At 51.4% G+C, this 22,366-nt stretch overlaps 1 protein-coding gene across 1 annotated transcript; it reads right to left on the minus strand.

Moving 5' to 3' along the window:
- Positions 1 to 11,531: 11,531 nt before the first annotated feature.
- Positions 11,532 to 14,077, minus strand: LOC123345418 (zinc finger protein OZF-like). Its single transcript, XM_044982279.1, has 3 exons — positions 14,024 to 14,077; positions 13,315 to 13,428; positions 11,532 to 12,974 (listed from the first exon to the last, which is right to left on the minus strand). Exons 1-3 carry the CDS (start codon positions 14,055 to 14,057, stop codon positions 11,671 to 11,673), a joined length of 1,452 nt encoding a protein of 483 aa, XP_044838214.1. The 5' UTR covers positions 14,058 to 14,077; the 3' UTR covers positions 11,532 to 11,670.
- Between the last annotated feature and the right edge of the window lie 8,289 nt (positions 14,078 to 22,366).

The raw sequence follows: 22,366 nt of genomic DNA on the forward strand, positions 1-22,366 counted from the left end.
GAGTTAGGCACCCAGGCTCCCTGTACAATGAATGGGGAGAAGGAGGTGCCTGAGAATGGGATCCACAAAAACCAGCAAGCTGGGCAGCGCCACACCAAAGCTAGCCAATGGGAAATGCCAATGCGAGGGGTGTGTCTTAAGCCCCACCCCTCTCTGGAACTTAGTCTTAGTCTGGCCTGGAGGAAGATGCGTGTGTCGTCTTGGGATCCAGAGCTGGGAACCCCTCTCTTGGAGTTAGGTGCTTAGGTTATTCTGCACAAAAACAAGGCACCAGAGGAGGAAGAGGTCATGGTATTTACTGTATTTAAAATACTCGACCAGGATGTGGGAGTCCAGGATTCAATGTCCCCTTTCTCTCTCTCATGGGGAGAAAAGATCTGAACAAGGGTCTCCCATGTCTCAGGAGAGAGTTCTAAACCCTGAGCTATGAATAGGCTTGGTAAAAGTCACTTGTTATGTTTTAAAATAATTTTGATGGATAACATTGATGTTTAATTTTGCAGGTTTTTAATTTTTTTTGTCAGTTTAAATTTTCACAATTTCCTCAGTTCCGGGTTAATAGAGTCCAACAAAATGTACACAGTCCAATGTCCCCACAAAATAAAGGGTCTTCAACCCACCTCTGGTTGCCTGTGAGTGGCACTCCCTTGGCTCAGGGCTTATAATGTTTCTATCCTCTCCAAGGGAGGGAAAAGGGGTCAGTGTCCCCTCTATGAAAAAAGGTGGTTAATATGGGAGCCCGGACCCTCCCTTGCCATGGGGCACATGGTCAAATGCCTCTCCCATGATCCTCCAGATCCTCTCAGGCCTGGGGAGCTGCTGCTAGCAGAATCTCTCCTGCAGTCTGGACTGCTGAACCCTTATCCAGGATCTCCCAAGGTAAGTCTCTCCCCCTTCTGAGCTGTCTGGTTCTGGAAGGTGATTCATCAGTGCAAAGGTAATTCCTCTAGACAACCTGGGGGGCATGGGCGTGGCTGTGGCTCACTCAGCTCAGCACGGCTGTCAATCCACTTGTGGAGTCCAGTAATCTGGACATCTCTGTTCTAATGTCCAGCGGGGGGGATGTTAGGGGAACCCAGGCCTACCCCCTCCACTGGGTTCCAGCTCAGGGCTCTCAAGCTAGACAAGGAGAGTCAGAGTTTGCTGACTAACTGTGCCCTAATCTCCTTCCTACCTTCCCTAGGCCTCTGCAGGCATCCTACCCACAGCTGCTGGTCTCCTCTAGGCCAGGAGTCTCTCTCCCCAGGAGATGCTGGGGGAGAGGAGCTAGGGCTAGACCAGGGTAGGCAACCTATGGCACATGTGCTGAAGGCGGCACGTGAGCTGATTTTCAGTGGCACTCACACTGCCCGGGTCCTGGCCACCAGTCCAGGGAGCTCTGCATTTTAATTTACTTTTAAATGAAGCTTCTTAAACATTTTAAAACCCTTATTTACTTTACACACAACAATGGTTTAGTTATATATTATAGACTTATAGAAAGAGACCTTCTAAAACCATTAAAATGTATTTACCGGCACGTGAAACCTTAAATTAGAGTGAATAAATGAAGACTTGGCACAGCACTTCTGAAAGGTTACCAACCCCTGAGCTAGACCCTTAGTTCTCTCTGCCCCCAAGGGAGCCTGGAGCAAAGGGAAGTGGGCAGGGCCCTCCATGAGGACTTGCATTCCCAGCTGCTCCAGGGTGACAAGAAGGGACCCAAAGCCTGGCATGACCCTGGCTGGAGCAGAGGCTGGACCATGGCCTCATTAAAGGCCCAGGGTCACCACTGAACCAGGAAAAGAAGAACTTGACTCAAGCCTATTTCATTCCCTGCTCTGACTCTCCCTCCCCACAGGGAACACACCCAACCCAAAGCTCTTGGAGCAGCAGATCCTACAGCCTGTTGGAGCCAGCCCACCTACGTCTGAAGCTGCGGTCAGAGGTCGCTTATGTCAAATTCAGGGAGAGTGATGGTGAATCAGAGCAGGGCTGTGCTCTTCCTTATGGTTCTAGCTCTTTCCTGGGATACTGTGGAGTTGATGTGCTGTGGGGGAAGGAGGCAGTTCAGGATCAATGGGTAGGCACAGATGCTGGGCAAATGACCCCATCCCCATGGGGCTGAGACATTGTGCCCAAGGAGGAATATCTGATTAATTGATCACAGAGCTTTAGAAGGGAATTGTTGCACCCAGGACAATGCTTATATGCTGCAGGTCACAACTTGTCATTGTCTCTCTAGACTTGGAGAAGGTTCAGTGTCAGGGCTGGTCCCATCCTCTCTGAACCCAATATTCATGAACAGCTCATCAGGAAGGAGAGACACACACCCCCTCCCAGGCTCTAAAGTCCTTGGTCAGATGAAGAGAGTGACTGTGAGGATAGTCCCCGCCACAGGAATCTAGTGCCCATAGGACTCCCTTGGGATTCTCCTGTTTCTCTAGGAAGGAGCCGGTGATTCTTGTGCGAGGACCATCTCCTGGATCTCATGAAGGGACGAGGGCACTGAGGTTCTCATTCCCCAAGCCTGTCGGGTCCCTGTAGTTACCGCTCAGTAGAACCAGGCAGAGCCCTGGCTTCAAATCCGAGCTTCTTCCCCTGTCCCTGAAGGAGGAAGGGCCCAACACTGCATTTCATTGACTGCCCTGACCAAGGATGGCCCAGTGGGGTGTAGGCTAGGAGGACAGATTGGAAAATTGATCTTCCAGTCCTCCCGAGCGCTAAGATAAAATTGCTCCCATTCCTCATTATTGGGCTCAGCTCCAAGATGTATTGGAGCCTGTCTGTGTCTGGGGACTCTGCCTGCAGGTTTCTGAGCATGGCATTCAGGCGGTCTGCCAAGACCTTATGCAGAGCCTGCAAAGGAAGGGAGAGCCATGGGTCAGAGTTAGGGAAACTGGGGCCACACCCACCGCAGGATGGTAAGATGGTCCTCTGTGAAGCACTGGTGAGACCTCAAACACGTATCCTGGCCGCTCTCATTCATATCCCACTGAATGCAAGTAGCCAGGGTTCGTGGTAGGATGACAGCTGGTTCTTCAATCCGTGCCCTTAGTAGGCCTCTGCGGAGGACCTTGCAGGCAGCACAGTATGGAACAGCCCAGCTGCTATGGATGGAAGCTGGGCAAAACATGGCATATGGAAGGAAGGAAGGAAGGAATCCCCCCATTGGAGGGGTAATGTAATCGCCCCTGGAGGGGAGGCTCCAACCATGCAGACTTTTTCCATCTCTGCCCACCCCACCTCAATCTCTGTAGCTCCAGTAAATCAAGGGAGCAGGAGCCAGGGGTCACTCCTGCTCCTGGCATGGAGGAGCAGGAGGATGATCTACCAGGACGTGAGTGGTGTCCTCCATGCCCAGGGTGAAGACACCATGCAGGGCAGCTCAGAGGAGGTGAGTCTCCAGCTCTGTGTCCAGGTCAGGTTTCATTGTGCTGGCGAGAGAGAGGAGCCGGTATTAGACCATGCAGTGACAACATGGGCATGAAACTGCAGAGAAAAAGGCTCATACGGTGAGAATGGAAATGGAGGCACCGAGCCAGGGAACGACAAGGCCAAGGCCTCACAGACAGTCAGTGGCAGAGTTGGAATAATGCCTGTTCCCTGGATCCTGCTGCTCCTTCTGTACATAGGCACCAACCCCATGGGTACTCCAGGGCTCAACCACCCACAGAAAAATAATAGGGAGTGGTCAGCACCGACTAGTCGCAGTGGTTCTGCGGCCCCAGGGCTGGCCACTGATCAGCTGCTGGGTGGCCCCCAAGGCTGGCTGCCGAACAGCTGTTTGGTGGCTCCAGGGCTGGCCACCAATCAGCTGTTCAGCTGACCCTGGGGCTGGCCGTGGATCAGTGAGTGGCTGGCAGGAGGCACGCCGAGGGGGTGGAGAGGAGCGAGTGGTGGGAGTCTTGGGGGGGAGGGTGGAGTGGGGACAGGAAGAGGCGGAGGGAGGGCAGGGCCTTGGGGGAGGAGGCTGAGCAGGAGCGGGGACTTGGAGTGGAGCACCCACTGGGAAAAATAAAATCAGCACCTGTGTTCCTGAGCATGACCCCAGGAGGGAGCCTCTCCCCAAGGACATTGTAACATTACTAGAGTTAAACTAATAGCCCAGCCCTGGGTGGCGTGTGAACTGCCTACTGGGGGAGGCTAGCCCCTGCCCTGCCCATTCTGCCTGAGGCCCTGCCCCCGGCTGGAGCCCTGGGCCCCCCACCGCATCTGCTAGCCTCTGCCCCAGGCTAGCGCCCCCAGCCTGGCATGCGTGGCCCCAGTCTCCCCAGCCCCGGAGCGCCAGGAGGGTGGGCTGCACAGCTCCAGCTGCAACCGGGGCCACCGCATAGGTGGATCCGCAGAGGGAGGCCTGTGCATGGAGTGTGGGCAGGGCCTCCCCCGGCCTACAATACTCACTGCCCATGAGCCCAGCCAGGAGAGGGCGAATACTCCTGCCTTCTCTGCCAGAGGAGCCACTCTTGGGACGTGGCCTGGGAGTGGGAGAGGCAGTGACTCCCAGCCTAGGTCTGAGCAGCACTGGGGTTAGGGGAGCCAGGACGGAGGGTCTTGGTACCTGAGGCTGTGCCCAGAGATTGGGCAGTTGGCAAGGACGGCGCTGGGTGCACAGTTACCGGGCAGCTCTTCAATCGGCTCCTGTGAGCCCCAAAGGAGTGTGTGCGAGTCAGGCCCCACTGACACGTCCCAGCGAGGAGGAGATTTCACTGTGCCCCACACAGCCACCAGGATCCCCCCCCCAACTGCCTCCCGCTCCTCCAATTCCTTCCTGCCCATCAAACGTGGCCCCTTCCAAGGATTCCCTCCCAGCTTGGTCCCCTTCCCCTTATTCCCTCCTCCCTGTGCAAACTGCCCCCATCCAACACCATCCCAGCTACTGAGCTGGGACCAGAGGCAGGGCACGGCGGGGCATGTGGGGTCAAGGGTCCCCCAGACTGACCTGTCTCTGTCCTCCCACTGCACCTGCCCCGGCACACTCAGCCCTGTTCCCTGGCATCTGGGCCTGGCCAGGGAGTGGCTGCTTCTCACACTAACCACTGAGGGTCACTGCTCTGGGCAGTGCAGGAGCTGTCTGAGAGAGCCTGGCTGGGGAGGCAGCAGGCCACGCCCAGCCCAAGCCTGGCTGCTGGGGACAGGGCCCGAGGGAGCCGAAGCCCCCGTCCCCCCTGCACGTTTCCAGCTTGCTCGCTGCCTGTCTCCAGCAGCCGGGCCAGGCAGGGAGTCGGCTGCCACCTCCAGGGTCTCTGAGACAGCTGCTGCACTGCACAAAGCAGCAACCCGGAGCAGCCAGCATGAGCTGCATGCAGGGGTGGCTCTAGGATTTGCGCCTCCCCAGGCAGGGCGGCACGCCGCCGGGGGGGGGGGCTCTGGCGGTCGCTGGTCCCGCGGCTCCGGTGGACCTCCTGCAGACGTGCCTGCGGAGGGTCCGCTAGTCCCGTGGCTCCGGTGGACCTCCCACAGGCACGCCTGCGGATGCTCCACCGAAGCCGCAGGACCAGCGGACCCTCCGCAGGCACGTCTGCGGGTGGTCCACCGGAGCCGCCTGCCGCCCTCCCGCGGGACGCCGCCCCAAGCGCGTGCTTGGCATGCTGGGGTCTGAAGCCAGCCCTGGCTGCATGAGAAGCAGCAGCTCCCTCCCCTTCCCCACCCGGCTGCCACGGAGAGCAGCCAAATGTGCTGGGGGTGGGGGGGGCAGCAGGAGAAGGACTGAGCCCCCTCACCTCCCCGCAGGTAAGATTGGCTGGTAGAGCATGGCAGCCCCAGGCTGCACCTAGGGCAGGGGTGGGGGGTGGGGTCACTGGGAAGAGGAGATAGGAGGGGTGGGCATGTGTCCTCCCCTTTAGATCGTGCCCCCCAAGTATGGGGAGGCACAAGTCAACTGTGCCCCAGCCTCAGCTGTCCTTTCAGTCCACAGTTCCCCCACTGCCCACTAATGACCAGTCTCAGAATTTCTCCATTCTCTTCTCCCCAATCCTCAGCCTCAGTAATCCCTGCCCTCTGCAGCCTCCTCCAGCTCCATCCATCCCCCATCCATTGGCCCAAAGGAGGCCCCTGCCCATTCCATGTCTCTCTCCTCCCTCCAGCTGCTGCGCACTTTGTCTCACTCACCACAATCCTCTCCACCACAGCTGCTTTGGAGCAGGTAGACTCCAGCATGTCCTGCCCCATCTGCTATGCAGTGAGGAGACACTTTGAGCTAGAAAATTTGATAAGATGCTTCAGTCTGTGCTAAGTAGTTGCTGTTTTTAACAATTTTAAAGTAATAAAATACAAATGCAATAGAGTATTTCAGATAGTAGCTTATGTCATAATCCGATATAGCTCAATGTGATAGGACACCTCACATTATGCACTATTGCTCCTACTGACCCTCCCAAATGGATCGTCCCAGCTCATCATTTTCCAACCACCATGAGGTAGGCAGGAGAGGATTGTTTTCCTTATCTGAGAGAGGGAGAAACTCAGGTTGAGAAAGGTGAAGTGACTTGTCTTAGGTCACACAGCCAGTCAGTGGCAGAGTTGGGAATAGGACCCAGGAGTTCTGACTTTCAAACGAACCATCACATCTTGAATTTCATACATTGACTGATCAGAGTAAAGTGCTCTCAAATGAACTATGACCCACAATTGTTCATAGTAATTATTCAGCATGAATTCTAGAAGACCTAGAACAATACAGAGAATCATGACCTGCTCAGAGACAATTAATGGGGAGAAGCAGCAAGATTAATCCAATACGTGATCGGTTGTGACTCATTTGTCTGGTCTGAAAAGAGAACAAAACAATCTGAGATTCCTCCCTGTCAATAGCCCTCTGCTTGGCCAATCAGCATTGAGACTCTGAGAGGTGAGAGGCTGAGGGGTCTCGCTAGATGTCCCAAAGCATGGCCCAGGTCACCACCAGAGGGGAACACTCTCAGAGCACTATTCCAGCCCACATCTTTGTGAGGGCCTCCCACAATGAGAGCAACCCCCCTCCCCCCTCTCACACTCCTCCTTGGTGAAGGGAGGGAAGCAGGGAAAAGGGAGAAAAAAAAGAAGCAAGAGAAGAAGAGGAAGAAGAGAGGGAATGAGGAAAAGGGAAACAAAAAGGACAAACTCCAATGTCCCCAGTGATTCTAAGGGACAAAGTCCCAGGTAAGAAATCAAATTCTGCCACCTTAACCTAGCGTTTTTTGTGCCTAGAATTCCTCCTGCACCAGCTGGATCAGACTGAACAGGTTGCAAACCTCTCTACAGTCCTGTATTGTAGAGAGGCCCCCAACTGTGTCTGTTTCCCACTCTGTAAAATGGGGATAATAAAACCTTCATTTTATAGTTGGGGAAACAGAGGCACACAGAGGTGAAGGGACTTGCTCATGATCACAAAGCCAGGAATAGAAAATGACTGGTCTTCTGATTGCCACTCCTGGGCCCGAGCTCTGATTATCCTGGCCTCTCTGCTCTAACTTTAATCACAGCCCAGCTAAAAGTTGTCTTCTTCTCCATGTCCCTTAACTCCACATCACAGTGGAAGAAGGATTTCCTGTTGGCCATCTGGCTCTAATGCATGTGGCTCTCGTTCCAAAAGACATTCTCTAGCTCAGTCACATGTTATGGGTTTGATGGGGGAACCACTTGGTGACATTCTACGGCCTGTGTTATACTGCAGGTCAGACTAGATGGACATAATGGTTTTTTATTGGACCAACCTGTGTTGGTGAGAGAGACAAGCTTTCAAGCCAGACAGAGCTCTTCAGGTCTGGGAAAGGCATTCTGTACAGTCACAGCTAAATACCAGATGGGAACCGATTGGTTAGCATACGTAGTTAGTACATATAGTAAGGGACCATTCAAGGTAGAGTGGCTACAACTACAGTGCATGGACTCGGGGACAGGCAGCTGTGTTCCTTCCTTTAGCCAGAGGGGAAGGTTTAACCCCTGCATATGGACTTGGCCCTTCACAGATTCAAACACAGTTCGTTGGTGCTCCACTGCATGAAATCTCCCGACATGCCGGTCTGAATGGTCTCCCATCACTGGCGGCACAAATACGAGGCTTGGGGAGGCTAAGTCCCCTTTTGGGAGCTTCCTGTGCTCCAGTGCACAAAGGCAGCGGGCTGGCACTCCTCCAAATGAAGTTGATCAGCGCTGCACTGGGCATTTGCCCCCTGCATAGGCTGCTTTTTTTTATTTTGGGGAAACAGCCTCCCCAAGCATCTTATACGCGCTGCCCATGGTCTCTCTTACCTTCCCTCCAAGCGGAGCGCTCCCTGGGAGCAGGGGCTGGGGCACGGGAAGGGGGATCCTGGCCAGGCTGGGGTCTCTGCACTGGGAGAGGCTCCTGGGAGCAGCGGGAATGTTACTGCTCGAGATTCACCTCTCCCGGCTGCAGCCAGGACTCGGGGGTCCCAGTAGCAGCCGCCGGGGCTTGGGGATCTTGCAAGAAGCACGGGCTCCTCATAGCACCCCAGAGTCACTGCAGGGTGAGCGATTCACTTCCTGCTGCCTGGAGTGAGTGACCCCAGCGATCGCTCCCAGAGCCGCATCCCAGCTGCTCCTGGGTCCTAGCGATCAAAGTATTGCACTGCAGCCCCCTGCCCCAGAGCCTGCCTCCCGGGGCCCCAGTTCCCCCAGACAGGGGCAGCTCCTCTCAGCATTAAGGGGGCATCATGCATAGAAGCCACCATGTCAATGATGGGCATAAAAGAGACATCCAGATACCAGGCAAGGAGGAAAAGGGGAGTTTCTATGGAGACTGGGGATTGTTCCAGAGAGTCCCCAATATCAATGGGGACAAGGGGTGATGGCTCCTGATCCTAGTGAGGCAGTCCAGAGATGCAGAGAATACAGTTCTCAGTGACACAGACTCCGACAGGGTAATGGTGAGGTTTTATGGGTGACCTCACTGTGCATTTCTTTACCAGACCATGTTTGCATTGCTTTTACTATTAACCTGCCTCTGAATTTGGTGCACAACAAAGGACACAGAGTGTGAGAAAATAAATTTTACTTTATTATTCCAAAGGACAAACAAAGACAGACTCCTTTCCTCATCCAGCTCAGCACGGTACTTTTCATCCCCAGGCCAGCACATTGTTGCACCCAAATCCCTCATACACCAGCAGTAGAGCAACATTTACAAACTGGCAGAAAAGTGCAGAGAATCCAGGAGAGATGCTGGGACCCAGGTAATCCACTCCGAGAGCAGGGAATCCAAGGAGCTGAGATTAGAGGGGTACAGTGTGGGGAAGACAACATCTCAGTCATCACCACACAGGATACACTGATAGATGGGGAGAGAGTGACCAGCTGGGCTGTCATGCTCCTTGTCTCCCTCTGGCCTCTATGATGGGGGTTAGCCTGGCTTCAAGGCTGGCCCAGGCCTGTTTACTTTTCTCCTTCTTGTCTCTGCCCAGCCCCATCCTCTCAGTAATCTGGAGATGTTGCATCCTCCCCTCATCACTCCTCTTGGGGCATCATTTGTAATGCTTTAGATTTCAGGGATGACTTCACCCAGCACTCACAGGGCAATTCCTGTCTCTCTCTGGTAATGGTGCAGCAAGTTCACAGTTCTCAGCCTCAGCTCTCTGACTCTCAAGAGAAAAGTCTGCGGTTTCCCAGCTCTGTTCCCCTCACCCCCTCCTGGCTCTATCTCACATCCCTGAAGAGACCAGGTAGCAACTCCATGCCCTGTTCAGTCTCGGTCTCTCGGTGTTTGTGCTGAGAGATATTGATAGTTTTCATTGTTCACACAACACAAAAATTTCATGACAAAGGGAAAAGAAAGGTTAAATAAAATAAAAAAGGACTCTTCTGGCAAAAGATCTTTTGTCTCCTTAAGTCCTCAATAAAGCTGTGCTATATCCTGTCAAAGGAAGCTACTGGTGCTTTCTAAATTCAAAGGGGGCAGGGAAAAGGGGCAGAGGGGGTGAGTGATAAGAGGCAGCACCTCTCTTCCCGGATTCTCCTCTCTTGTCCCATGATCCCTAACATACGATCTTCCTGGCACCCAAACACCTTCTGCTTCCCACATCCACCAGACCCAACCACTGAATCCCCCAGTTTCCTCCCCAAAACCCATCCCTCCTGGTCCCTTCACATTTGATTCCCTGGAACCCAGCACCTTTGGGGATTTAGGGAGAGGAAGAGAGTTGTCAGCCCCAGTGTTACTCACTCTGCAAGTACCAGCTCCAGGTAAGTGGGGGAAACCAGCTCAGGGGCTGCAGGAAAATGGGGGTGGGGACAGGTGTCCAGAGTGAATGTGGGGCCTGGCCTAAGTATCCCTCTCCTAGTCTCCATGGGCGAGGCATCACGTTGGGGAAGGGAAGAGAGAAGGTGTAACTTAATTCAGGAAGAGGGAGCTTCTGGAGGAGTTTCTCTCTCCCTTCCCACAGCAGGTGAGCAGGAGGCAGGAAGGTCCATCAGTTCAGCAGCCAGGACTGCAGCAGGGAAGGGCTGATAAGGACTTCTCCTCCGCCTCTGCCTGGAGTTTTCTTAGACCAGGCAAAGCCAGAGGGTCCCGGAACAGCTCAGGGTCAGCGACTGCTGGGCAGCTGGTTACCTGGGAGCCAAATGCCATTGCTGCATGTGGGAATTAGGAAATGGAGTTTTTACTATAGCCAGGCCTCTTCCTTCTGTGAATTTGCTGATGCTTGATGCTGTGTGAGCATGAAATGAAGCTTCCCCACACATTCAAGTCTTTCTTCTGTGAATTATTGGATGGAGTTCATATGACTCTTTTGCTGAAGTTATGGAAGCTAGTTCCACAGTCCAAGTATTTATGGATTTTCTCTCCCATGTGGATTGTCTGATGTGAAGTAAGGTTTGATCTTCAAATTAATTTCTTTCCATAGTCAAGGCATTTATAGATACTGTGCCATGTGGATTCTGAAATGTTTAGTAAGGTATGATCTAGGACTGAAGCTTTTCCCATCATCTAAGCATTTATGGGATTTCTCTCATGTGGATTGTCTGATGTATAAGAAGATTTGAGCTCATTGAAGCTTTTCCCACAGTACAGGCACTTACAGGTTTTATCTCCTGTGTGGGTTCTCAGACATGAAATGATTAAAGCTTTTCCCACAATCCAAGTATTTATAGGGATTTACTCTCATGTGGGTTCTCTGATGCATAATAAGGGCTGATGGTGCACTGAAAGTTTTCTCACACTGCAGGCATTTTTAGGGTCTCTCCCCCATGTGGATTCTCCCATGGTTAATAAGGCCTGAGCGCTGAATGAAGCTTTTACCTCAGTCCAAGCATTTATAGGGTCTCTCTCCTGTATGGTTTCTCTCATGGTTAATTAAGACTTGAGCAATAACTGAAGCTCTTCCTGAAGTACAGGCATTTATAGCAGGTTTTCTCAAACTGGGGTCCAGGGGTCCGCAAGGGTACTCCAGTGGGTCAACGAGTCATGTCCGGGGCCGCTGGCCCCGCTGATCAACTCCTCCCGCTCCCACCCAGTGCCTCCTGCACACCGCTGAACAGCTGTTCAGCGGTGTACAGGAGGCACTGGGCAGGAGAGGGAGGAGTGGGGATGGGGAGTGTTTGGGGGAGAGGGCAAAAAGAGGCAGGGAAGAGGAGGGGCAGAGGTGGGGGGTTGGAAGAAGGGGTAGAGCGGGGCGGGGCCTGTGGCTGAGTCGTGGCTGGGGGGGGGGGGGCGATGTCCATGCAAATTTTTAAATCAAAAGGGGTGACCTCGGGTTGTTAAAGTTTGAGAACCATGGATTTATAGGGTTTCTCACCAGTGTGGAGTCTCCCATGTCTAATAAGATGTGCCCTCCGACTGAAGCTTTTCCCACAGTCCAAACACTTATAGGGTCTCTCTCCCGTGTGCAGTCTCCTATGAACAGTAAGATTTGAGCTCCGACTGAAGCTTTTCCCACAGTCCAAGCATTTATAGGGTCTCTCTTCTGTGTGGGTTCTCTCATGGCTAATAAGGCCTGAGCACTGACTGATGCTCTTCCCACAGTCGTGTTTATAGGAGTTCTTGCTCGTGTGGATTCTGCCATGGTTAATAAGGCCTGAGCGCTGACTGAAGCTCTTCCCACAGTCCAAGCATTTATAGGGTTTCTCTCCAGTGTGGATTATCCTATGGCTAATGAGATTTGAGCTTCGACTGAAGCTTTTCCCACAGTCTAAGCATTTATAAGGGTTCTCTCCCATGTGGATTCTGCCATGGCTAATGAGGCCTGAGCGCTGACTGAAGCTCTTCCCACAGTCCAAGCATTTAAAGGGTTTCTCTCCAGTGTGGATTATCCTATGGCTAATAAGATTTGAGCTCCGACTGAAGCTCTTCCCACAGTCTAAGCATGTATAGGGTTTCTCTCCAGTGTGGATTATCCTATGGCTAATAAGATTTGCACTCCGACTGAAGCTTTTCCCACAGTCCAAGCATTTATAAAGTCTCTCGCCCATGTGGAGTCTCCCATGTCTAATAAGATTTGAGCGATGACTGAAGCTTTTCCCACAGTCCAAGCATTTATAGGGGTTCTCTCCAGTGTGGATTCTGCCATGGTTAATAAGGCCTGAGCGCTGACTGAAGCTCTTCCCACAGTCCAAGCATTTATAGGGTTTTTCTCCTGTGTGGATTATCCTATGGCTAATAAGATTTGAGCTCCGACTGAAGCTTTTCCCACAGTCTAAGCATTTATAAAGTCTCTCTCCAGTATGGATTCTCCCATGTCTAGTCAGATTTGAGCGATGACTGAAGCTTTTCCCACAGTCCAAGCATGTATAGGGGTTCTTTTCGTTCTCATTTGTCTGCTGAACTGTGGTTTCTTTGGAATCCTTGCCTCCTCCCCCACATCCAATAGATTCAGACACTTTATTCCTTTGGCAGTTTCCCAGCTTCCTCTCTGACCCATGCCAATTACTCCAGCCTTTCCTCTGTTCCAAGCACTGGGAAAAATTCCCTTCAGCTTCTTTCAGTAATGTCCCCTGCAGTTCCACTTGTTCAGGACATTCCTGCAGTAGATTCCCGTCCTCATTCTCACTCATTGTCTCATCACCTGATGGGGGAGAGAGAGAATATAGGCAGGAGTCATTGCCTTGGTCAGTACAATGGACAGAAATGAGAATAGCAAAGAGGGAAAACACAACTCAGTAACTGTTGGGGAGACTGAGAATTTGGATTCTGCTCCCAAATCCCATCCAAACATTCACAGAGAAATGAAATCATGGAAAAAACTCCGACAGCTAACAAGGTGGGTGGGAATCCGAGCTATATCTGCCATGATGACCTGACACCAGCAGACCACAGCCTGACCTGGGTGAGATGAGGCAGAACTGAGGGGGCTTGGATTTTCAGCTTTTTCCTTCACTTACCATATAGTTGTATAGACTTCTCACCTGTGCAAGTGCCTCTTGAGAACTTCCTTTCCTCGGAGGCCGGAAGATCTGGGACCCACGGCTCTTCCCCAGCTTCCAGCCGGACAATCAGGTCAGGTTTGGGAATGGGGAGTCCTGCTCGGGGGGTGAAATCAAGTATGATCAGAGTGCACTGAGGAATGGTGGAGTATTTGTCACAAAGGGCACATCTTGAGTTTAAACTGCCCCCATGATTTCCTGGCGGGCTGTGGGGTCTGAACAGATGAGAACATGATCACTGAGCCTCCTTGGGAGAGGCCGATGTCTGGGGGAGGGAGAGTTGTCACACCCTCATTAGGAGTTTTCAGGATGTGTGGTCTGGGGGACATGCTGAGGCACACACAGAGCTCCGGTGTAATACCCTAAGCATACAGAGGCCAGAGCCCTCCCCACAGATGGAGCTAGTCCCAGGAAGGGAGGTGTATAGAGATCTTGTGTGTGAGTGAGAATTAATGCAGATAGGTTAACACATTGTTCCTGCCTCTGTGAAAGCTGGAGGGATGGGGATGAATTAACATATCCATCAGGTTCCTGTTGCAAGGGGTTTGGAGGGGAACAGCTCTCTCACACACTGGAGCTGTGGACTCTGTGACCCATTCCTGTCTAATGTAACTGACCAGGGAAGAACCTGACCAGGTGCAGAAATGCAGGCCCCAGGGCTTCAAACAGCTGAGGGAACAGGAATACTTACCCAGTGAGGTCACAATCTCATAATTCGCCTGCATGACGTCCCTGTAGAGGGCTCTCTGACCAGGGTCCAGCAGAGCCCCCTGCCCCTTGGTGAAATACACAGCCACCTCCTCGAAGGTCACCGACATCTGAAAAAACAGGTGCTCCCCACTCAGTACCTGCTGCCCCAGCCACTATCCCACTATTCATGGGGGAAGAAGCACAATAAGATGACAGCTCTGGGAGCACGAGAGGAAAATACCACCCCCACCCTGCTCATAGTGGCCAGGAGGCTGCAGGGAACAGAGAAAAGGTGAGAGCTCCTTGTCCGTCCCAGCAGAGGAGGGCAGGGTTTTCTCATTTGCCACACACTTACTGGGCATAGGCTGACATGGGAAGCAGAGCTCCGTGCAGGGGACAGGAATCCCAGCACCTTCTCTTTGTATTTCATTGCAATCTCTGCCGATGGGTTCAGGCTCCAGCACTCTGGCCTGTTTTCCCAGCCCTGTCCAGGGGGTTGTTTCCTGTTTCAGAAATGGGGGACTCTTCATGCCCCCCCACCCCACCCTAGGCTGAGCATGTCCCAGCAGGATTATCACACCCTGTCCCTCTCCCTGCCTCACCCTGTGTATTTCCTGCCCCTCCCCCTCTAAAACAACCCTTCCCAACAGCTCCCCACAAAATCCCCTACCTGAGCTGGATCCACCACAGCCATTTCCCTTCCCCGGCCCCTAGGAAGATGGGATGATCTGGAGCAAAATGGGGTTGTTGTTCTGCAGCCTGTCAGGGTGAGAAGGGCAATTGGGGAGTTTCCTGAATTAGCATTAGTCCATTTCACGCCCCGATTCCCTCCAGGCTCTTTCCCTGCAGACAGACACTCTGGACTCCGCCATGCTGGGAAAACCCTCAGTTACATTAATACAACACAGACCTGACTCCTCCCACCAGGACTAAATCCACAAGACACTTTAAAAAAACCCCAAGGAACAGAGTCTCTGAGCCAAATGCTAGAAAAGAGCAGAATCAAAAGCTCCAGTTTGGGGGATTTCCCCCAACACTGTCCCTGAGGGCAGCAGATTCCCCCAGCAGCACGGGAACTAGGCAGAGGCAGGAACTGGCTTTTCCTCTCTCTGCTCCTCACCTTCTCCCCAGGAAAGTCAAGCTGGGTTGGAACCTCCCTCCTCACTTATTGCTCCTGCTGCCCCTGCCAGTCTCTCCACTCCCCCTTTGGCATGAAAGAGCTGGTTACTGTCCTGCCACTCCTGTGGGTGTTTCCTCTCCAGTAGCTATTGCCACTGCTAACAGGAGTGTGAGCCTGGGTGTGTTGGAGGCAGCAGCTCTGGGACTCACAGACACCCGGGAGCAGAGATGGGGCGACGAGGGGCCATTTGCGCAGTCACTTTCCTGCCTGCCCCCTGCACTCACCCCCAGAGGTCAATTTCATCACCTGCAGGCTCAGCAGATGATGCCAGCAAAGCCCTGGGCTGCCCCAGGGTGATAGTTCCAGTCGCAGGAGAAAGTCCCCTCTCGGGTGGGCACAGAGGGGGCCTTAGTGATGGGTGTTCCAGCATAGATCCCGTTTGGCGGCAGCAGCAGCTGCTCAGCTTGGGCTCCCAGATCACAATGGAGGCAACAGCATCTGCCCCAGGAAGCCCAGCTAGCTCTAGGGTTCCAGTATCCTGAGCACAAAGAGAGACTGACACTGACCTCTCTGGCCTTAGCAATTACCAGAGCCACCCTGTGCTGCCCCTGCAGCCCCCAGGAACAGTCAGGCCAATGCTGATCTCATATGCCCATTGGGACTCAGGGGGAGGGCTAGTTCAGTAGTTTGAGCATTGGCCTGCTAAACCCAGGGTTGTGAGCTCAATCCTTGAGGGGGATCTGGGACAAAAAATCTGTCCGGGGATTGGTCCTGCTTTGAGCAGGAGGTTGGACTAGATGACCTCCTGAGGTCCTTTCCAACCCTGATATTCTATGACTCATAGTGGAACTGGAGAACCAGTTCAAACCAGTATTTCATACATTAACTGGAACCAAATCTCAACCATAAATTTGTTTTACCAACTCAACCTCAATGGAACTGAACAAAAAGAAGTGGTGTTACCAGTTAAAATAAAGATTCAGCATTTTTAAGCTCATTATTAAAAAAAAACACACACACACACACCTACAGAGAACACAACAAACTAATCAATAGGCTGGTGATTGCAGAATGGCCTGCCACAGGACAGTGAGAAGAGAATAAGAAGAGAAAGGGGACAGACCACCAGAGCATGGAGGGAGAGGGGAAGCTTGGGAGCTGCCTGCACACCAAGGGAGGCAGAAGAGAGGCCATAGGTAGATGAGCCACCTAGGAGAAGCCTCCCTGGGGAGAGAAGAGGTGGGATGCTCTCTGGGCCCTGAAGTTCATAACTGCTCAAGTCCAAGGGCAAAGGTAATGGCTCCCCAACCTTCTCACCTTAGACAGGTCTCCTTCCACCATCCTCAGCTCCTGGGGCAGCTCCTCCCTCCAGTTGCTCCACTTGAGGTAGGGTTCATGCTCGAAACTCCCTTCCTCACTGAAGACAGCTGCAGGGCCCACTCCCAGCCTCCCAGGGCACTGTCTGATACGCGCCTCCAGCCCCCCACCCCAGATAGATACGTTTCTCTCATACATATATCTTGATACTAGATATCAATCCCCACTGTCAGCACAGGACAAAGTCAAGGCAAAATTTAATTACACCATAACATGGATGAAGATGGAAATGTTTGAGTCACAAATAATGATTTCACAGAATCAATGTCAGACACGTCTGAAAATGAAAGATGAATTGGAACTTCTGAAAGCTTGTGAAATCTCCAAAAAAGGAAGCGATATCTGGATGAAGGAAAGCCCCCAAAAAGGATTGGGCCAATTCCTGATTCATTTGCAGATGGACCATATCTCAATAAGAAAGATAACATAGTAAACTACTGGGAACATCCGAAAAATGTCATGCCTATGCTAAATCAACTAGCAAAAATTGTGTTGCTGGAACTGCCAGTACATAGACTCATAGACTTTAAGGTCAGAAGGGACCATTATGATCATCTAGTCTGACCTGCACGATGCAGGCCACAGAATCTCACCCATCCACTTCTATAACAAACCCCTAACCTATGTCTGAGTTATTGAAGTCCTCAAATTGTGGTTTGAAGACCTCAAGCTGCAGAGACTCCACCAACAAGTGACCCGTACCCCATGCTGCAGAGGAAGGTGAAAAACCTCCAGGGCCTCTGCCAATCTGTCCTGGAGGAAAATTCCTTCCCAACCCCAAATATGGTGATCAGTTAAACCCTGAGCATGTGGGCAAGACTCACCAGCCAGCACCCAGGAAAGAATTCTCTGTAGTAACTCAGATCCCATCTAACATCCCATCACAGACCACTGGGCATACTTACCTGCTGATAATCAAAGATAAATTGCCAAATTAATTGCCAAAATTAGGCTATCCCATCATACCATCCCCTCCATAAACTTATCAAGCTTAGTCTTAAAGCCAGATATGTCTTTTGCCCCCACTACTCCCCTTGGAAGGCTGTTCCAGAACTTCACTCCTCTAATGGTTAGAAACTTTCGTCTAATTTCAAGTCTAAACTTCCTAGTGTCCAGTTTGTATCCATTTGTTATTGTGTCTACATTGGTACTAAGCTTAAATAATTCCTCTCCCTCCCTAATATTAATCCCTCTGATATATTTATAAAGAGCAATCATATCCCCCCTCAACCTTCTTTTGGTTAGGCTAAACAAGCCAGGCTCTTTGAGTCTCCTTTCATAAGACAGGTTTTCCATTCCTCGGATCATCCTAGTAGCCCGTCTCTGAACCTGTTCCAGTTTGAATTCATCCTTCTTAAACATGGGAGACCAGAACTGCACACACTATTCCAGATGAGGTCTCACCAGTGCCTTATATAATGGTACTAACACTTCCTTATCTTTGCTGGAAATACCTCACCTGATGCATCCTAAAATTGCATTAGCCTTTTTAACGGCCATATCACATCGGCGGCTCATAGTCATCCTGTGATCAACCAATACTCCAAGGTCCTTCTCCTCCTCTGTTACTTATATGAGCATCAAAAGAAAATTTCCAGATCTCAAATGTATCCTTTCACTGCAGAGATCCAATATGACAAAGCAAATGTTTAAATGTGTTATTTTGGGATTCTCAAATACATTGCTTAGGAAAAAAATAATCATGTATATTTGACAACACAAAAATGCTAGGAAACCCCATGTAAAGTTAAAATTACAAAATAAATAAATAAATAAATAATAAAAAATCAAAAGAATTTCCATTTTAAGATGCAGCTCTCTTTCATAGATTTACCTCCACTGAGATTGAAATAGGATTTAATCTGGTAACTGAACTTCTATTTTTGTTTATTTGGGTGGCTTGAACCAGAAAAGAAACCGAACCTATTGAATGGAACTGAACCTGAATAAAACCAAAACAAATACCAGTTGGATTCCCTGCCTGTTGTTGCTAGCAGTGACTCTGGTTTGACACAGAAATCAGAGCAGGGCAGTGTTCAGTCCTGTCAGCTCCAAACATTTATCATTCAGGAGTCAGACTCCCAAACAATAAGATTGTTTTAAAAAAACAAAGACTAAATTAGGAGCAAAGGGGGTGTGGGGAGGAGGGGGGGGGTATTTGCCTTGTAAATTCTGAGCCCTTAGCCGAAAGTCCGCTGCCCCCACCGCCACCCATTGTTTGACCATGTCTAGAGAAAAAGGTTCCCCACTGGCTGCTGGGTGGGGCAGCCTCCTACCCTATGGGCTGGGGAAGCTGCCATTGTCTCTCTCACCATCCCTCTCTCTCCTCCTACTTTCCGGCTCTCCCTTCCCCAGCCAGTCTCTGCTTCCTCTCATATTTATTCTCCCTCCAGCCTCCCCACTGCCCCCCTTTTCCTTCTCTTTACCCCCCCCCCCACTCACTTTCCCTCTATTCCAGCTCTGTTCCCCTGCGCCCCAGAATTCTCCCTCTGCCCCCTGATTCCGGTGTATTCCCTCAGCCTCCCTCCAGCAGCCCCACATCCCCATCCCGCCCCCTGTTCACCCCACTCCTGTCACCTCACACACACCCCTGTTCTCCCCACTCCTGCCCCACACGCATCGCTGTTCTCCTCTCAGTGCCCTCTGGCTCTCAGAGCCCCCTGCCCCTCTGCAGCCCCCTTCCCGCTCCCACCCCCAATCGATCCCTCCCACTCCCTGCAAACCATGGGAGCTGGCAGCCAGCTCTCCTCTGCCCAACGCAGGGAATCGCGGCCAGCCCAGCTGGGAGCAGCCTGGGGCATCCCCCTGCCCCTGCAGACAGGCTGCCCCGGGAGCAGCGCTCCGGGGGGAGGGGGGCAGGTCTCACCGTCTCTCCACGCGGGGCTCTGCCTGGGAGCAGGGCTCTGGGTCCCAGTAAGGGCGGGCGGGACAGGCTGGGGTCTCTGCACGGGGAGCGTCTCTCGGGGAGCAGCGGGAATGTTCCTCCCCGCCTGCAGCCAGGGCTCTGGGTCCCCAGCGGCAGCAGCCGAGGCCCCGGGGTCTTGCTAGGGACGTGGGTTTCACCGCCACAGAGTCACTGCAGCGACCGCAATTCACTTCCTGCTGCCAGGCTGAGTGACCCCGGGAATCGCTCCGCCCGGCGCCTCCTGGGTCCTAGCGACAGCGACACTACTGGGTTTGGCCTGTGTGTGTCTGTCTGTTATTGTTATTATTTATTGTATCCTCATCCCCAGGCCCGCCGACACGCTTGGGGGAGGGGGGAGGGGCAGGGCAAAGGGTCAGTTGTCCAGGGGCCCGGAGATTTAAAAGGCGGATGGGAGAGAGATGTATTTTTTAAATAAAAATTAAGATAAAGAAAGTTAACTAGATGAGGCAATGCCATAACTTGCATAGTGGGTACTAATGTGTTAGCCGAAGGATAAAAAGTAGCATCATCAACCTCAGCCATCCCTTTCCAGGGGTGCAGTGACTGTTCTGCCCTGGGGCCCGGAATTGCCATTGTGGGGCCTGGTTACCCCCAGCATGTTCTGCTTCTGTCTGTGTGTAATAGTGTCTGATTTTGCCTGGTCTAATTTGGCCACTTTGAAAAGTTGTGAAGTTGTGTGAGTGAATAATGTTATTGGCTGTCCTGTGAGACGTGTGGTGTTTGGTAACTCAGTCATGCTGTCAGTCATTTCCCTTTTTATATTTTTATTGTATTTCTGTTTCTTTCTTTATGCACATTAATCAATCAAATAAATAAATAAACAGGATTATTGTTTCTTTCTTTATGAAAATTAATCAAATAAATAAAAATGATTGCATTGCAGCCTGCTGCCCCAGACCCTCCCTCTCCGGGGAACCACATTCCCTAGGAGCAGACAGCTCCTCTCAGCATTAAGGAGGCATTATGCATAGAAGGCACCATGTCAATGAGTGGACAAAGAGGAGACATCCAGATTGAATGTCTGTAGAGACTTGGGACATGGCAGTGATGGGTTTGTGGTCCTACATAGGCTGCCCAGAACGCAGAGAGGCAGGGGACATGTTTCCCGGTGACACTGACTGTGGGTGGGATTCACTCTGGTAAGAGATTGACCCAGGGAGCAGTTTGTAAGATGTGTTCTCTTTTCTCCACATCATGTTCACTGTCTACTAGGCCTGAGCTGAGCTGCAAGGTCTCCTCCTTTGGTTTGGGCCATGGAGTTGTCATTACTATGCCACCAGGTTCCTCTGGTTATTTGTAGAGTCAATTTAACCCATCACTGGGCTGTAGGAAAAAATCCTCCAGTTGTCCCCCCGTTTCCTCACAGGGCTACCTGCTGCTCCTTACCCTGCCAGTGTAACTTTGCCTGCACAATTTGCCTCTGGTACCGGTTATTAACATCTGTGTATCCTCTCCTTTGCTGCCCTGTCACAATTTGCTGTTTCTGCTTTTCCTCATCCTACAGTCCAAGGGCAGTAAATTGTGATGGATGGAGGCATTTCCACCACAATCTGGTACCTTTCACCTTTCCCCACTTTCTGGTCCAGGGATAACAGACTGTGATGGATGGGGTTCATTTATCATAGTTTTCCCACCTCTGCTTTCCTCCATCCTTTAGTCCAGGGCTGGTAAATTCTGATGGATGGAGGCATTCCTACCACAATTTGGTACCTCTCACCTTTCCCCACCCTCTGCCTTTCCCTATCTCCTACTGGGTATTATAGCCTGTAGGGCTAGCCCACTTGCTTGCCATATATATTTTCTTATGGGTTTCTTATTTTCTTATGGGTTTGACTGTTTTACTATAACAAGTTATAATAGGTTTATAGATTTATATTAGAGTATTTTTGGCAGTAACGCAAGGGACCTACAGGCCACATCCTGTATGTTGAACTAAGGCAAAGTTAGTGTACATATGTTTGGGACCTTTCCCCTAGATAGGTGGTGATGAGCTAAAGCATAAGATCCATATATGGTTGCAACCTTTAACATAGTGTGACTGGGCAAGGCCGGATGGCTATAGAAAATTACTTTTTGGGGAGATAGATATATTATCCCCAGGTTAAACAAATCCCTGGTACCAGGATAAGTAAATGGCAGCTGCTCCAGGTCAATTAAGATACCTGGGGCCAATTAAGAGCTTTCCATAAGGCAGGGAGGATGCTAGGTTGATTGGGACACCTGAAGCCAATGAGGGGTTGGCTGAAACTAGTTAAAAACCTCCAGTTAGGTGGGGGCACATGCCAGGAGCTGTGAGAAGTTGTGCTGTTGGAGAGACCCTGAGCTGTACACACCATATTAGGCACAAGGAAGGAGGCCCTGCGGTAAGGGTGAAGTGGAGCTTGAGGAAGTGGGGGCTGCTGTAGGGAAGTAGCCTGGGGAATTGCATGTGTCCTGTTCCTAAAAGGTCAGCTACCATAGCTGATACTATTAGGGTCCCTGGGCTGGAGCCTGGAGTAGAGGGTGGGTCTGGGCTCCATTCCTTTGCCCCCCTGATTAATCAGTGAGACTAGGAGACAACAGAGACTGTGCAAGGGAGGATAGCTTCTCCTCACATCCTTTGCTGGCTTATGATGAAAATGGCTCAGTAGATGGTAACCCTTGTCTCTAGAGAGAGATGAGTTAAGTGGAGGGTCACAGTGAGCCTCTGAGGCTAGCAAAATCTGTCAGGAAATGCAGGACCCATGGAGACAAGGGCAGAGCTTTGTCACAATAGATTCATAAAGAATGTGTTGAAGCAGGGTGGTATGGGGGGGCTACCTAAGTGCTACCTCTTTAAACTTAACAGGTACACCACAACTTGGAACTCCCAAATAACTGAAATAATTGAGTAAGACAGAAATAACAAATGTGAGAGTGAGCTAATGTCATTTAATGTGTGT

The sequence above is a fragment of the Mauremys mutica genome, chromosome 12, assembly GCF_020497125.1.
Source record: "Mauremys mutica isolate MM-2020 ecotype Southern chromosome 12, ASM2049712v1, whole genome shotgun sequence".
Lineage (NCBI taxonomy): Eukaryota > Metazoa > Chordata > Testudines > Geoemydidae > Mauremys > Mauremys mutica.

Coding starts and splice junctions, on each gene's coding strand:
- LOC123345418 (XM_044982279.1), bottom strand. CDS start 14,057: ATGCAGGCGAATTATGAGATTGTGACCTCACTGG. Junction 13,429..14,023: donor TGAGATTGTGACCTCACTGG/GTAAGTATTCCT, acceptor CCCCCCGAGCAG/GACTCCCCATTCCCAAACCT. Junction 12,975..13,314: donor CTCAAGAGGCACTTGCACAG/GTGAGAAGTCTA, acceptor CTCCCCCATCAG/GTGATGAGACAATGAGTGAG.